At 41.1% G+C, this 15,124-nt stretch overlaps 1 protein-coding gene across 2 annotated transcripts in view; it reads right to left on the bottom strand.

The window, feature by feature from the left end:
• The window catches only part of LOC121287310 (procathepsin L-like), a 31,752-nt gene extending 16,923 nt beyond the window's left edge, over positions 1 to 14,829 (bottom strand). Inside the window, exon 1 of one of the 2 annotated variants that reach the window (XM_041205080.1) lies at positions 14,737 to 14,829. Coding sequence is in view for 1 of the 2 variants with exons in the window: in XM_041205079.1 (XP_041061013.1) it covers positions 8,088 to 8,092 (5 nt within the window). In the remaining variant the exon portion in view is untranslated. Of the gene's footprint in view, positions 1 to 8,087; positions 8,131 to 14,736 lie in introns of those variants that run through there. The other variant, XM_041205079.1, reaches the window with a different exon arrangement.
• Positions 14,830 to 15,124: the final 295 nt, after the last annotated feature.

The raw sequence follows: 15,124 nt of genomic DNA on the forward strand, positions 1-15,124 counted from the left end.
TCCCTATGTTATGGAAAGCTCCCAAAAGATTGGAAAAGCACAAATGCAACACCACTATTCAGGAAAGGAGGGAGGCAAAAAGTAGGAAAGTATAGGCCAGTTAATCTGTCATTGAGAAAATGTTGGAATTCATTATAAAGCAAGTAACAGCAGCACATTTAGAATATCATAACACAATCAGGCAGAGTCAACATGGTTTTATGAAAGGTAAATTATCTTTGATCAATTAACTTAAGAGTTCTATGAACGTATAACCAGCATAAAGGGGAATCAGTAGATGTGGTGTATTTAGATTTCCAAAAAGTATCCACTAAAGTGCCACATAAAATGCAACTGCACAAGATAAAAGCAATGTTGGTAATTTATTGACATGGATGGTGGATTGGTTAGCCAACAGGAAACAGAGTAGGGATAATTGTGTCATTCTGCATTGGCAAGCTGTAAGTAGTAAAATGCCACAGGGATCAGTACTGGTGCCTCAGTATTTACAATCCAATTACTTGGATGAAGGGACTAAATGTATGGTAACTAAATTTGCTGATGGCACAAAGGTAGGTAGAAAAGGGGACATAAAGTCAGGCGGACATAATGAACCCACAAAAGGATTTAGATAGGTTAAATAAGTGGGCAAGAAATTGGAAGGTGGAGTATGCTTTTAAATTATTTATGGGATGTGAGCATAACTGGCTAGGCCAGCATTTATTGCCTAACCCTAATTGCCCTTGAGATGGTGGTGGTGAACTGCCTTCTTGAACTGCTGCAGTCCACTTCGTATAGGTACACCCACAGTGCTGTTAGGGAGAGGGTTCCAGGATTTTGACCCAGTGGCAGTGAAGAAACAGTGATATATTTCCAAGTCTGAATGGTGAGTGGACTGGAGGAGAACTTCCAGGTGGTGGTGTTCCCATTTATCTGCTGCCCTTGTCCTTCATGATGGTAGCAATCATGGGCTTGGAAGGTGCTGCCTAAGGAGCCTTGGTGAGTTTCTACAGTGCATCTTATAGATGGTACACACTGCTGCCACTGTTCATCTGTGGTGGAGGGAGTGAATGTCTGTGGAAGGGGTGCCAATCAAGCGGGCTGCTTTGTCCTGGATGGTGTCAAGCTTCTTGAGTGTTGTCAGAGCTGCACTCATCCAGGCAAGTGGAGAGTATTCCACCACACTCCTGACTTCTGCTTTGTAGATGGTGGACAGGCTTTGGGGAGTAGGAGGTGAGTTACTCAGGGTGAGGACTTTGAGTCTCTGACCTGCTCTTGCAGCCACAGTATTTATATAGCTAGTCCAGTTCAGTTTCTGGTCAATGGTAACACCCAGGATGTTGATAGTGAGGGATTCAGTAATGGTAATGCCATTGAATGTCAAGGGGCAATGGTTAGATTCTCTCTTGTTGGAGATGGTCATTGCCTGGCACTTGTGTGGCGAGAATGTTACTTGCCACTTGTCAGCCCAAGCCTGGATATTGTCCACGTCTTGCTGCATTTGGACATGGACTACTTCAGTATCTGAAGAGTCACAAATGATGCTGAACATTGTGCAATAATCAGCAAACACTCTACTTCTGACCTTATGATGGAAGGAAGGTCACTGATGAAGCAGCTAAAGATGGTTAGGCCTAGGACACTACCCTGAGGAACTCCTGCAGTGATGTCCAGAGACTAACATGATTGACCTCCAAAAACCACAACCATTTTCCTTTATACTGGGCATGACTCCAACCAGTGGAGAGTTTCCATCCTGATTCACATTTTCCCATTCGCTCCAGTTTTTCTATGGCTCCTTGATGCCAAACCCAGTTAAATGCTGCCTTGATGTCAAGGGCAGACACTCTCACCTCACCTCAGGAGTCCATGTGTGAACCAAGGCTGTAATGAGGTCAGAAGCTGAGTGACCCTGGTGGAACCCAAATTGAATGCCAGTAAGCAGGTTATTGCTAAGTAAGTGCCGTTTAATAGCACTGTTGATGACCCCTTCTATTACTTTACTGATGATCACAAGTAGACTGATGGGACGGTAATTGGCTGGGTTGGATTTGTCATGCTTTTTGTGTATAGGACATACCTGGGCAATTTTCCACATTGCCGGGTAGTTGCCAGCATTGTAGCTGCACTGAAACAGCTTGGCTAGGGGCATGACAAGTTCTGCAGCACAAGTCTTCAGTACTATTACCAGGATATTGTCAGGGCCCCTAGCCTTTGCAGCACCTAGTGCCTTCAGCTGTTTCTTGATATCATGTGGAGTGAATTGAATTGGCTGAAGACTGGCATCTGTGATGCTGGGTACCTCCGGAAGAGGCTGAGATGGATCATCCTCTCGGCACTTCTGGCTGAAGATTGTTGCAAATGTTTCAGCCTTATCTTTTGTACTGATGTGCTGGGCCCCTCAATCATTGAGGATGGGGATATTTGTGGAGCCTCCTACTCCAGTGAGCTGTTTAATTGTCCACCACCATTCATGACTGAATGTGACAGGACTGAAGAGCTTCAATCTGACCCATTGGTTGTGGAATCGCTTAGTCCTGTCTATCACTTGCTTCTTTGCTGTTTGGCATGCAAGTAGTCCTGTGTCGTAGTTTCACTAGGTTGATAACTCATTTTAAGTCATACCTGGTGCTGCTCCTGGCATGCCCTCCTGCACTCTTCATTGAACTTGAGTATAATGTGTGCAAATGTGAACTTACCAACTTTGGCCGGGAGAATAGAAAAGCAGTTTATTATTTAAATTGAGAAAGACTGCTAAGCACTATGGACCAAATGGATCCAGGTACCCTGGTGCATGAATCACAAAAATTTAGCATGCGAGTACAGCAAGTGATTTAGGAAGGCAAATAGAATGTTAGTGTTTATTGCAAAAAGAATCAACATAAAAGTAGGGAAGTGATGAAACTGCTTCTGGAGTACTGTGTACAGTTTTGATCTCCTTGCTTAAAGGATATAATTGCATTAGAAATAGTTCAGAGAAGGGTTGCATGAGTGATTCCTGGGATGAAGGGTTTAGCTTATGAGGAAAGATTGAGCAGGTTGGGCCTATACTCACTGGAGTTTAGAAGAATGAGAGGTGATCCTATTGAAACTTAAGATTCTTGACAAGGTAAATGTTGGCAGGATGTTTCCCTTTCTGGAAGAGTCTAGAACTAGGAGTCATAGTCTCAAGATAAGGAGTCTCCCATTTAACATGGAGTTGAGGAGGAAATTTGTGTCTCAGTGGGTTGTTAATCTTTGGAATTCACTATGCGCAGAGGAGTGTAGGCTAGTTTATTGAATATATTCAAGGTTGAGGTAGACAGATTTTGGATCTACAAGGCAATCATGGGTTATCGGGGACAGACAGGAAGGTGTATTTAAGGCCACAATCAAATCAGTCATGATTATATTGAATAGTGAAGCAGGCTTGACAGGCCAGATGGTCTCCCCCGCTCCTATTTCTTGAGTTCTTTTCTACTCCAAGATTCCTATATTCCCCTACCCCACTTTAACTCCTTCCAAGTAAGAATGCTACCTCACATTTTTCTGTTGGACTTCATTTGCCAATTACTTGTCCATTCTGCAAAGTTTTTTAATGCCCTCTTGTAATTTGTTGCAATCCTCTTCAGTTCATTATTGACTATCTCCCCATTCACAAATGGAGCCATTCACAAATTTCAAAATTGTGCTTTTAATTCCAAAACCCAAGTTGTTTATGTAAATTGTGAACAGCAGGTGGTCCCATCATTTATCCTTGTGGAGCACCATTATTCACTCTGTCACAGTGAGTACCCTTTATCCCACTCTCTGCTTTCTCTCTTGAAGCCAGCTAGCAGTCCATTCCGCTATTTGTCCTCTGGCTCTGCAATTTCTGACCTTATTCATTAGTCTATTATGGGGGGCACCTTATCAAAAGTCTTTTGAAAATCCAGATAATCTACATCTACTACATTAACATTGTCTACTCTCTCTGTTACTCCTTCAAAAAAAAAATCAACAAGTGGTCTAGCAAGATTTTCCCTTTTGCAATTCATGCTGATAGTCCATTTTATGTTTTCCCTTTCTAGATGTTCAATTCTCTCCTTTCGGCTCAGTCATGAGCTGGAGGCTGAGCTGCAGACTCTGTGACACGTTAGGGAGGGGGAAAGTTACCTGGGTGCTTCATACTTGGAGACAGTCACACCACTTAGGGTAGAGTCTTCTGATTTGGTCAGTGGTCAGGGACAGGGAGGTATGACTGCAAGTGAGGCAGGTAAGGGGATTCAGAGGGAAGGAGTGCAGGAGTATGAGCATCTGCAACTGTCCAATAGGTTTGAGGTTCTCTCAGCTTGTTTGGATGAGAGCAGGGGCTGCAAGGTTGGATGAACAAACTGACCATGGCACCGTGGTACAAGAAGCCATCCAAGTGTGTTGAGCAAAAAGGAATGTAGTGATAGGGGACAGCATAATAAGGGGGATTGACACTGTTCTCTGTAGCAAAAAATGAGAATCCAGAAAGCTTTGTTGCCTATCCAATGCCAGGGTTTGGGACATCTGCTCAGGGCTGGTGAGAAACTTGCAGGGGGCGGTGGGGAGGATCCAGTGGTTATGGTCCATGTAGGTACCAACAACGTAGGCAGGATGATGAAGGAGGCTCTGCATAGTCAGTAAGACGAGCTAGATTCCAAATTAAGAAGCAGAACCTCAAAGGTAGTAATTTCTGGATTATTACCTGAGCCAAGTGCAAATTGGCATGGGAAAATAAGATTAGAGGAATGAATGCATGGCTCAAAGACTGGTGTGGGAGAAGTGGGTTCCAGTTTATGGGGCACTGGCACCAGTACTGGGAAAGTGGGTTCTGTACCGTTTGGATGGTCCACATCTGAACTGTGCTGGGGCTGGTGTCTTCACCAGCTGCCTAACTAGGGAAGTAAAGGGGGTTTTAAACTGAATAGTGGAGGCAAGCGATCAAATTTGGGAAGATGTGGTAAACCAAAGAGTGGAGATAAGGCAAGAGAGACAGGTATTAACATGGGAAATGATAAACAGACTGTGACATGAGGAGACAGAGTACAAATCTAAGAATAAATCAGCAGATAAGGCTAGATACCACAAAAATAAAAGGATAAAACTGAAGGCTCTGTATCTAAAGGCATGTAACATTAAAAATAAAAGAGATGAATTGATAGCACAAATAGAAATAAATAAGTACGATCTGATCGCCATTACAGAGACATGGCTACAAGATGACATAGATTGGGACCTGAATATTGAATGGTATGTGACTTTTGGGAAGGACAGCAAGTTAGGAAAAGGTTAATTAATGATGTATTAGCACATTAGAGAGGGATGACCTAAGTTCAGGGAACAAGGATGTGGAAGCAGTTTGGGTTGAGATGAGGAATGATAAAAGCAAGAAGTCACTTGTGGGAGTGGTGTACAAGCCCCCTAATTGTAACTACATTGGTAGGACAGATTATAGGAGAAGAGATAATGGGAGCTTGCCAGAAAGGTATAGCAATAATCATGGATTTTAATTTAAATATAGACTGGAAAAATCAGATGGGCAAAGGTAGGGTAGATGAGGAGTTCCATAGTGTTTTTGGGATAGTTTCTTAGAACAGCATGTTCTAGAGCCAACCAGAAAGCAGGCTATACTAGAGCTTGTATTGAGCAATGAGATAGGATTAATTGATAAACTCCTGATGAAGGCACCCCTAGGCAGCAGCGATCATAATATGATTGAATTTTACATTCATTTTGAGGGAAAAGAATTGCGTCCAAGGCTGGTATTTTAAACTTAAATAAGGGCAATGATGAGGGCATGAAAGCAGCGCTAGCTGAAGTGAACTGGTAAATGAGATTAAGGGATATGTCAATACAAGTTCAGTGGCAGACATTTGAAGGGATATTTCACAATACACGAATAGATACATTCCAATGAGAAAAAAAAATACCAAGGGGAGGGCCCACCATCTGTGGTTAACTAAAAAGTTAAAGAAAATATCAAGCTTAAAGAAAAAGCATATAATTACACAAAGACTGGTGGCAAGTCAGAAGATTGGAAAGAATATAAGAATAGCAAACTAGTTAGTAATATAAAGACGGACAGTAGGAGTTTCTATACATATTTAACTAAGAAAAGAGTTAACAAAGTGTTGGTCCTATAGACAGTGCAACTGGGAATTGATAATGGAAAGTAAGGGGGTGGCAGATGAATTAAAAAGGTATTTTGCTTTGGTCTTCACAAGTACATCCCGGAAATAGCTGTAAACCAGGAAATGGAAGGGATGGAGGAACTCGGGAAAATTACAGTCACCAAGAAATTGGTATTGAGCAAATTGCTGGGGCCATGGGCTGACAAATCCCCAGGTCTGGATGGACTTCACCCTAAGATCTTGAAAGAAGTGGCTAGTGAGATAACTGATGCGCTGGTTTTAATTTTCCAAAGATCCTTAGATTCGGGGAATGTTCCATTAATTGGAAAATAGCAAATATAACTCCTTTATTCAAAAGGGTAGAAGGACAAAAAGCAGGAAACTACAGGCCAATTAGCCTAACATTTTTCATAAGGAAATCAGGCAGAGTCAACATGGTTTTGTGAAAGGGGAATCATGTTTATCCACTTTATTGGAGCTCTTTGAGGAGTCACGTGCTGTGGATAAAAGGGAACCAGTGGATGTACTGTACTTAGATTTCCATTTGTTATAGTGTCACATCAAAAGTTATTGCAGAAAATAAAAGCTCATGGTGTAGGGAGTCACATATTGGCATGGATAGAAGATTGGCTAGCTAACAGGAAGTGGAGAGTTGGCATAAATGGGTCTTTTTCTGGTTGGCAGGATGTGACGAGTGCTTTGCCACAGGGATCAGTGCTGGGGCCTCAAATTTTTACAATTTACATAAATGGCTTGAATGAAGGGGCTTAAAGGATGTTTGCTAAATTTACTAATGACACAAAGATAGGTAGGAAAGTAAATTGTGAAGAGGATATAAGGAAGCTACAAAGTGACATAGATAGGTTAAGTGAATGGACAAAGATCTGGCAAATGGAATATAATGTGGGCAAAAGTGAAATTGTTCATTTTGGCAGGAAGAATAAAAAAGAAGCATATTATCTAAATGGTGAGAGATTGAGGAGCTCTGAGGTTCAGAGGGATCTGGGTGTCCTAGTGCATGAACCACAAAAGATTAGGATGCAGGTACAACAGATAATTAGGAAAGCTAATAGAATGTTATCATATATTTTGAGGGGAATTGAGTACAAAAGTACAGGGCATTGGTGAGTCCACATCTGGAGCACTGAACAGTATTGGTCTCCTTATTTAAAGAGAGATCTAAATATGTTAGAAGCAGTTCAGGGGAGGTTTACTAAACTAGTACCAAGAATGGGTGGATTGTCTTATGCAGAAAGGCTGGACAGGTTAGGTTTGTATCCACTGGAATGTAGAAGAGTAACAGGTGACTTGACTGAAATCTTTAAGATCCTGTGGGATCTCAACAGGGTGGATGTGAAGAGGTTGTTTCCTCTTGTGGGAGAATCTAGAACTAGGGGTCGCTGTTTAAAAATAAGGGGTCACTCATCTAAGATAGAGATGAGGAGAAATGTTTTCTCCTAGAGCCTTTGGGACTCTGTTTCTACTGCCTTTTGAAGAAAAAAAAGTCTTTGAATATTTTTAAGGCAGAACTAGACAGATTCTTTAACAAGGGGGTGAAAGGTTACCGAGGGTAGGCAGGAATGTGGGGTTGAGGTTACGTTCAGATCAGCCATGATCTTATTGAATGGTGGAGCAGGCTCGAGGGGCCGACTGGCCTACTCCTGCTCCTAATTTGTATGTTCGTAAGGATTCCATTATTTTTCCTGCCACCGATGCCAAGTTGACTGGTCTATAATTCCTTGGATATGTTTTATCCCCCTTCTTAAATATTGATGATAATGTGACTATTTGCCAGTCCCCTAGTTCTACACTATTTTCTAACAAATTATTCAATGTGTGCAGTAAAGCCTTTCCTATCTCTTCTGTCGACTCTTTTTAAAACGTGTGAATACATTTCACCCAGACCAGGGGCTTTCCCCTCTTTGTGTTTATTAGTTTATTTAATTCATCATTTTTTTATATTTTAACTGCAGTTATCTCAATACTCACCTCATTATCCAATGTCAAGCCCAACTGTTCGATACCCCTGAAGCAAAACAAGTATTTCACATTTAAGCCATCTCTCCATTGTTAGCTGTGGTATTATCCTGTCTATCCTTTAATGGAAAACAAAAACAGAATTACCTGGAAAAACTCAGCAGGTCCGGCAGCATCGGCGGAGAAGAAAAGAGTTGACGTTTCGAGTCCTCATGACCCTTCGACAGAACTTGAGTTCGAGTCCAGGAAAGAGCTGAAATATAAGCTGGTTTAAGGTGTGTGTGTGGGGGGCGGAGAGATAGAGAGACAGAGAGGTGGAGGGGGTTGGTGTGGTTGTAGCGACAAACAAGCAGTGATAGAAGCAGATCATCAAAAGATGTCAACAACAATACTACAATAGAACACATAGGTGTTAAAGTTAAAGTTGGTGATATTATCTAAACGAATGTGCTAATTAAGAATGGATGGTAGGGCACTCAAGGTATAGCTCTAGTGGGTTTTTTTTTATTTTATATAATGGAAAAAGGTGGGAAAAGGAAAATCTTTATAATTTATTGGGAAAAAAAAAAAAGAAGGGGGAAACAGAAAGGGGGTGGGGATGGGGGAGGGGACTCACGACCTAAAGTTGTTGAATTAAATATTCAGTCCGGAAGGCTGTAAAGTCCCTAGTCGGAAGATGAGGTGTTGTTCCTCCAGTTTGCGTTGGGCTTCACTGGAACAATGCAGCAAGCCAAGGACAGACATGTGGGCAAGAGAGCAGGGTGGAGTGTTAAAATGGCAAGCGACAGGGAGGTTTGGGTCATTCTTGCGGACAGACCGCAGGTGTTCTGCAAAGCGGTCGCCCAGTTTACGTTTGGTCTCTCCAATGTAGACTCTACATTCCAAACGTAAACTGGGCGACCGCTTTGCAGAACACCTGCGGTCTGTCCGCAAGAATGACCCAAACCTCCCTGTCGCTTGCCATTTTAACACTCCACCCTGCTCTCTTGCCCACATGTCTGTCCTTGGCTTGCTGCATTGTTCCAGTGAAGCCCAACGCAAACTGGAGGAACAACACCTCATCTTCCGACTAGGGACTTTACAGCCTTCCGGACTGAATATTGAATTCAACAACTTTAGGTCGTGAGTCCCCTCCCCCATCCCCACCCCCTTTCTGTTTCCCCCTTCTTTTTTTTTTCCCAATAAATTATAAAGATTTTCCTTTTCCCACCTATTTCCATTATATAAAATAAAAAAAAACCCACTAGAGCTATACCTTGAGTGCCCTACCATCCATTCTTAATTAGCACATTCGTTTAGATAATATCACCAACTTTAACTTTAACACCTATGTGTTCTATTGTAGTATTGTTGTTGACATCTTTTGATGATCTGCTTCTATCACTGCTTGTTTGTCGCTACAACCACACCAACCCCCTCCACCTCTCTGTCTCTCTATCTCTCCGCCCCCCACACACACACCTTAAACCAGCTTATATTTCAGCTCTTTCCTGGACTCGAACTCAAGTTCTGTCGAAGGGTCATGAGGACTCGAAACGTCAACTCTTTTCTTCTCCGCCGATGCTGCCGGACCTGCTGAGTTTTTCCAGGTAATTCTGTTTTTGTTTTGGATTTCCAGCATCCGCAGTTTTTTTGTTTTTATCTCTCCTTTAATGGCCCTATTCCCCTCCAAACATTTCTCTTTTGATGTGCCTGTAAAATATTTTGCTATTTTGTTTTATGTTCCTTAATAATTTAATTTCATTGTTCCTCTTTGCCTTCTTATTTTTTTTGACTTGTCTCCTAATCTCTTTGTTTTCACTCTCAGCATGCACTCCATTGCTGTCTTATGTACTTAATGCCTGTCTTTTTCTTTACCCTTAATTGTTCATGTATATCTTTATTCATCCATGGATTCTCATTAGTGTTTTGTTTGTTCTATTCTCAGCTCCTCAAAGTCAGCTTTTCTTGAATCATCATATTTATGTTTTTCTTTATTATGTTATGGTCACTTTTGCCCAGATCTTGCCCTAATTTTACTCCTTTTATCTGTTCTGGCATATTTCCCATTACTAGATCCAATAATGAATCTTCCCTTGTTGGACATTTCTACATACTGGTTTAAAAAGGAGTCCTGTATGTATTGTAGAAACTATATTCCTTTATCCCCTTTACCTACCTTTACTGTCCAATTGATATGAGGGTGATTGAAAACCCCATGATTATTATTTTATGTTTTTTACTTAATTCCCTATTTTTTTTTCTATTTGTACATAGGATGTGTGCATCGTTCCTATCAAGGAACATTGTAACAGGTTGGGGCTCTTTTCTCTGGAAAAGAGAAGACTGACAGATGACTAATAAGAGCATAAGAATGGAAAAGACTGGAGCAGTAGTAGACCATTCAGCCCTTCGAGCCCACTCCACCATTCGATGAGATCTGGATGACCTTCTAGCTCAACACTATTTTCCTGCACCGCAGCCTATATCCCTTGATGTTTTTAATATGTAGACATTTATCGATCTTGGTCTTGGACATACTCAATGACTGAACCTCCACAGCCCTCTGGGGCAGAGAATTACAAAGATTCACCACCCTCTGAGTGAATCTCCTCCTCATATCAGTCCTAAATGGCTTACCTCTTATTCTGAGACTGTGTCCCCTGGTTCTAGACCACACACAACCAAGACAAACATCCTCCCTGCATCTACCCTGTTGAGCCATGGACGAATATTCTATGTTTGAATGAGATCACCTCTCATTCTTCTAAAGGCCCAATCTATTTAATCTTTCCTCATGGGACTATCCCTCCACCCCAGAAGTTTATTTAGTGAACCTTTGTTGCACTCCCTCTATGGCAAGTATATTTTCCCTTAGGTAAGGAGACCAAAACTGTACACAATACTCCAGATGTGGTCTCATCAAGGCCCTGCAGCAAGACATCTTTACTCTTATATAAAAGCAAAATACTGTGGATGCTGGAAATCTAGAACAAAAACAAAAATACCTGGAAAAACTCAGCAGGTCTGACAGCATCTGTGGAGAGGGATACAGTTAATGTTTTGAGTCCGAATGGCTCTTCATCAAAATTTGATGAAGAATCATTCAGACTCGAAACATTAACTGTATCCCTCTCCGCAGATGCTGGCAGACCTGCTGAGATTTTCCAGGTATTTTTATTTTTGATCTTTACTCCTATACTCAAATCCTCTTGTAAAAAAGGCCAACATATCATTTGCCTTCTTAATTGCTTGTTGCACCTACGTGTTAGCTTTCAGTGGTTCACGAACAAGGATACTCAATTCCCTTTAAAATTCAACACTTCCCAACCTCTCACCTTATAAGAAATACTCTGTATTTCTGTTTTTCCTGCCACAGTGAAGAACCTCACATTTCTCCACATTACATTCTAGCTGCCAAATTTTTGACCACTCGCTTAGCCTCTCCAAATCCCCTTGAAGCATCTTTGCATCCTCCTCACTGCTCACACTTCCACCTAGTTTTGTGTCTCATCTGGAAACTTGTAAATATTACATTTAATCCCTGCATTGAAATCATTGATATAGATTGTGAATAGCTGGGGCCCAAGAACTGATCCTTATGGTACCACACTAGTCACAGCCTGGCAACCTGAAAATGACTCACTTATTCCTATTCTGCATGCTTTCATTAGTCATCCCTCAGTCTTTTCTTTTCTAGACAAAAAAGCTCCAACCTGTTTTCTGTCCATTAACTATTTCCTAATCTATGCCAGTGTATTATCCCCAATCCCACATGCTCTAATTTTGTTTAATAATCTTTTGTGTGGGACTTTATCAAAAGCCTTCTGAAAATCCAAATATACCACATCCATCAATTCCCCCTTATCTATTCTGCTAGTTACATCCTCAAAAAACTCCAACAGGTTTATTAAACATGATTTCCCTTTCATAAATCCATGTTGACTCTGCCCAATACTACCATTATTTTCTAAGTGTCTTGTTATGCCCGTTTTCTCTTTCCCTCCTTTCTTAAACAGTGGGGTTACATTTGTCACCTTCCAATCTGCAGGAACCATCCCAGAGTCTATAGAATTTTGAAAGGTAACCGCCAAAGCATCTACCATCCCTGCAGCCACCTATTTCAACACTCTGGGATGTAAATCATCATGTCCAGGGGATTTATCTACTTTAAGCCCTACTAATTTCTCCAGCGTTTTTTTAAACTAAGATTAACATCTTATAATTCCTCATTTAATCAAGTCTCTTGATGCATCATTATTTATGGGAGGTTTTTAGCATTTTCCTCTGTGAAAACAGACACAAAGTATTTGTTCAGTTTCTCTGTCATTTCCTTATTCCCCATTATAAATACTCCTGACTCCATTTGTAATAGACCCACATTTGTTTTTGCTAATCTTTCTCCTTTTAACATAGCCATTGAAGCGTTTACAGCCTGTTTTTATGTTTTTACAAGCTTACTCTTATATTCTATTTTCCCTTTCTTAATCATTTTCTTGGTCCTTCTTTGCAGAGTTCTAAAATGCTCCCAATTCTCAGGCTTACCATTTCTTTTGGCAACTTTATATGCCTCTTCCTTTGATTTAATGCAATCCTTGACTTCTTTTGCTAGCCATGGCTGGAACACTTTCCTTGCTGGGCTTTTGTGGATTAAAGGAATGTATTTTTGTGTGAACTATGCATTAGTTATTTAAATGTTAGCAATTTCCTGTCTACCATCATACCTTTCAAAAAGTTTCCCAATCTACCATAGCCAATTTGCTCCTCATACCTTTGTTTAGGTTCAAGGCCCTAGTATCTGTTGAACTACATCACTTTCAAACTTAAATGTAAAATTCTATCATATTTTTGTCACTCCTTCCTAAAGGTTCCTTTGCAACAAGATTATTAATTAGCATTTTTTGTTGCATAATACTAGAATTAAAGTAACCTGTTCTCTCATTGGTTCCTCAACGTGCTGCTTTGGAAAACCATCTTGCATACTTCCTCCACAACATTAGTACCAATTAGGTTTACCCAGTCTAAATGTAGATTGAAATCCCCATGATTACTGTATTACTCCTGCTCCACACATCTCTAATTTCCTGATTTATACTGTGATTTACATTACCACTGCTTTTTGGCGGCCTATAAACAACTCCCACCAATGTTTTCTGCCCCTTGCTGTTTTTATTTCCACCCAGACTAATTTTACATCTTGATCTTTAGAATTAAATTCATCTCTCACTACAGTACTAATGCCCTCTTTAACTAACAGAGCTCCCCATTACCTTTTCCCAGCTTCTTGTCTTTCCTGAATGTCACATACCCTTGGATATTCAGATCTCAGCTATGGTTTCCTTGTAATAGATTTCTTCAATATTAAATAAGGGTCTGATAGGTTAGACAGAGATATAAACACAAGATTGTCACTAATAATTTGAATAAGGAACTCAGGAGAAAGCTATTTACCCAGAGAGTGTTTAGAGTGTGGAACTCACTACCACAGGAAACAGTTGAGGTGAATAACATCAATGCAATTAAGGGTAAGCTAGATAAGCAGATGAGGGATAAAGGAACAGAATGATAAACTGACGGGGTGAGATAACAAGGGGAGGGAGGAGGTTCATATGGAGCATGCTATGTTCATACTGGCATGAATTTGTTGGGCTGAATGGCCTGTTCTGTGCTGTGAATACATTGTAATACTTCACAAGGTTGGCATTGTCAAGTACCCCTTGATTTAATTTCCCTTTCCTCCTATTTTTTACAAACTTGCCGTTCTGTTTGTTGGGCCTTAACCTTTCACCTTGGTTTCTTAATTGAAAAATAAAACCCTCCTAATGTTCACACTCACCAATTTATAGTGTGCACCATTGGCTAGAAGCTGGACTGGAGCAGCCATATCAACACTATGGCCATACATGCAGGGCAGAGGCTGGTTATTCTGAGACAAGTCCCTCACCGCCTGACCATTCAGAGCCTCTCCAAAATCTATAAGATTCAAGTCAGGAGTGTGATGGAATAATCACCACTCGCCTGCAAGGTGCAGACACAACAACACAACACCATCCAGGACAGAGCATTTCACTCACTTGGTCCTCCTGCTGCTAGACTCAGTTTCAACTGCATCATCTAACACACTACAGCTGTGGTATGTACAATCTACAGGATGTGCACTAGCAAATTACCAAGCTTATTCCTTCCTTTACAACCTCTATTACCAAGAAGGACTAGAGCAGCTGTGTCTTGGGTATAACCCCAGCTCCACATTCCCCTCCAAGTCTCACACCGTCCTGACTTGAACATATATTGCTGCTCTCTTGTCATTGTCACTGTCTTGGGAATTCCTGCCTAAGGCCATTGTGGGAGCCCCTTCACTACAAGGACTGCAGCAGTTTAAATAGAAGGTCCCTCACCACCTTCTCAAGGCAATTAGGGGTGGGTGATAAATGCCGGCATTACCAGATTCGGCCACATCCTGAGAACAAATATTAAAAAATAGCTAAGAAGAGGAGGAGTTCATTAACCTGGTGATTTGAAACAGGTTAAACCACTTTCCCAGAATACTGAAACTGATGAATTTATGCCTTGCTCCATCTGAACATGCACACACAATGTGAACTGAACCCATCCTATTCCACCTGATTAATCAATGAACACTGGAAGGAATGAGACAGAAACCTTACATGAACAAACTTACCTTGAAGTGATACTCTGAGCAGCTCCATCGAATGACAGGTGTACTCCCACATTATATACACACACAGCCTCCCAGGGCCCATCCCTTCAGACCTATGGCAACATCATAGATTGGGAAATGGAAGACAAACGAGTTAAGTGGGATTGTCTCATGTCTTTCAAAATGTTGCTGAAGCATCAAATTCCCCTTTTACAAGGTTACGCAAAAATATTGCTTTGAAATGTAATATTCACATTACCTCCTTTTTATCTACTTTTGGTTAATTTGCTGTTTGTCCTTACCACTGGATGTCCCTAAAGCTGCATTTAGACACTATTATGCTGCGTGGAGTTATTAAGAATTACTGATGCCAGATAACCTGTCCATTGACCTTGCTGTGCTCTGAATG

The sequence above is a fragment of the Carcharodon carcharias genome, chromosome 14 (assembly GCF_017639515.1).
Source record: "Carcharodon carcharias isolate sCarCar2 chromosome 14, sCarCar2.pri, whole genome shotgun sequence".
NCBI classification, from domain to species: domain Eukaryota; kingdom Metazoa; phylum Chordata; class Chondrichthyes; order Lamniformes; family Lamnidae; genus Carcharodon; species Carcharodon carcharias.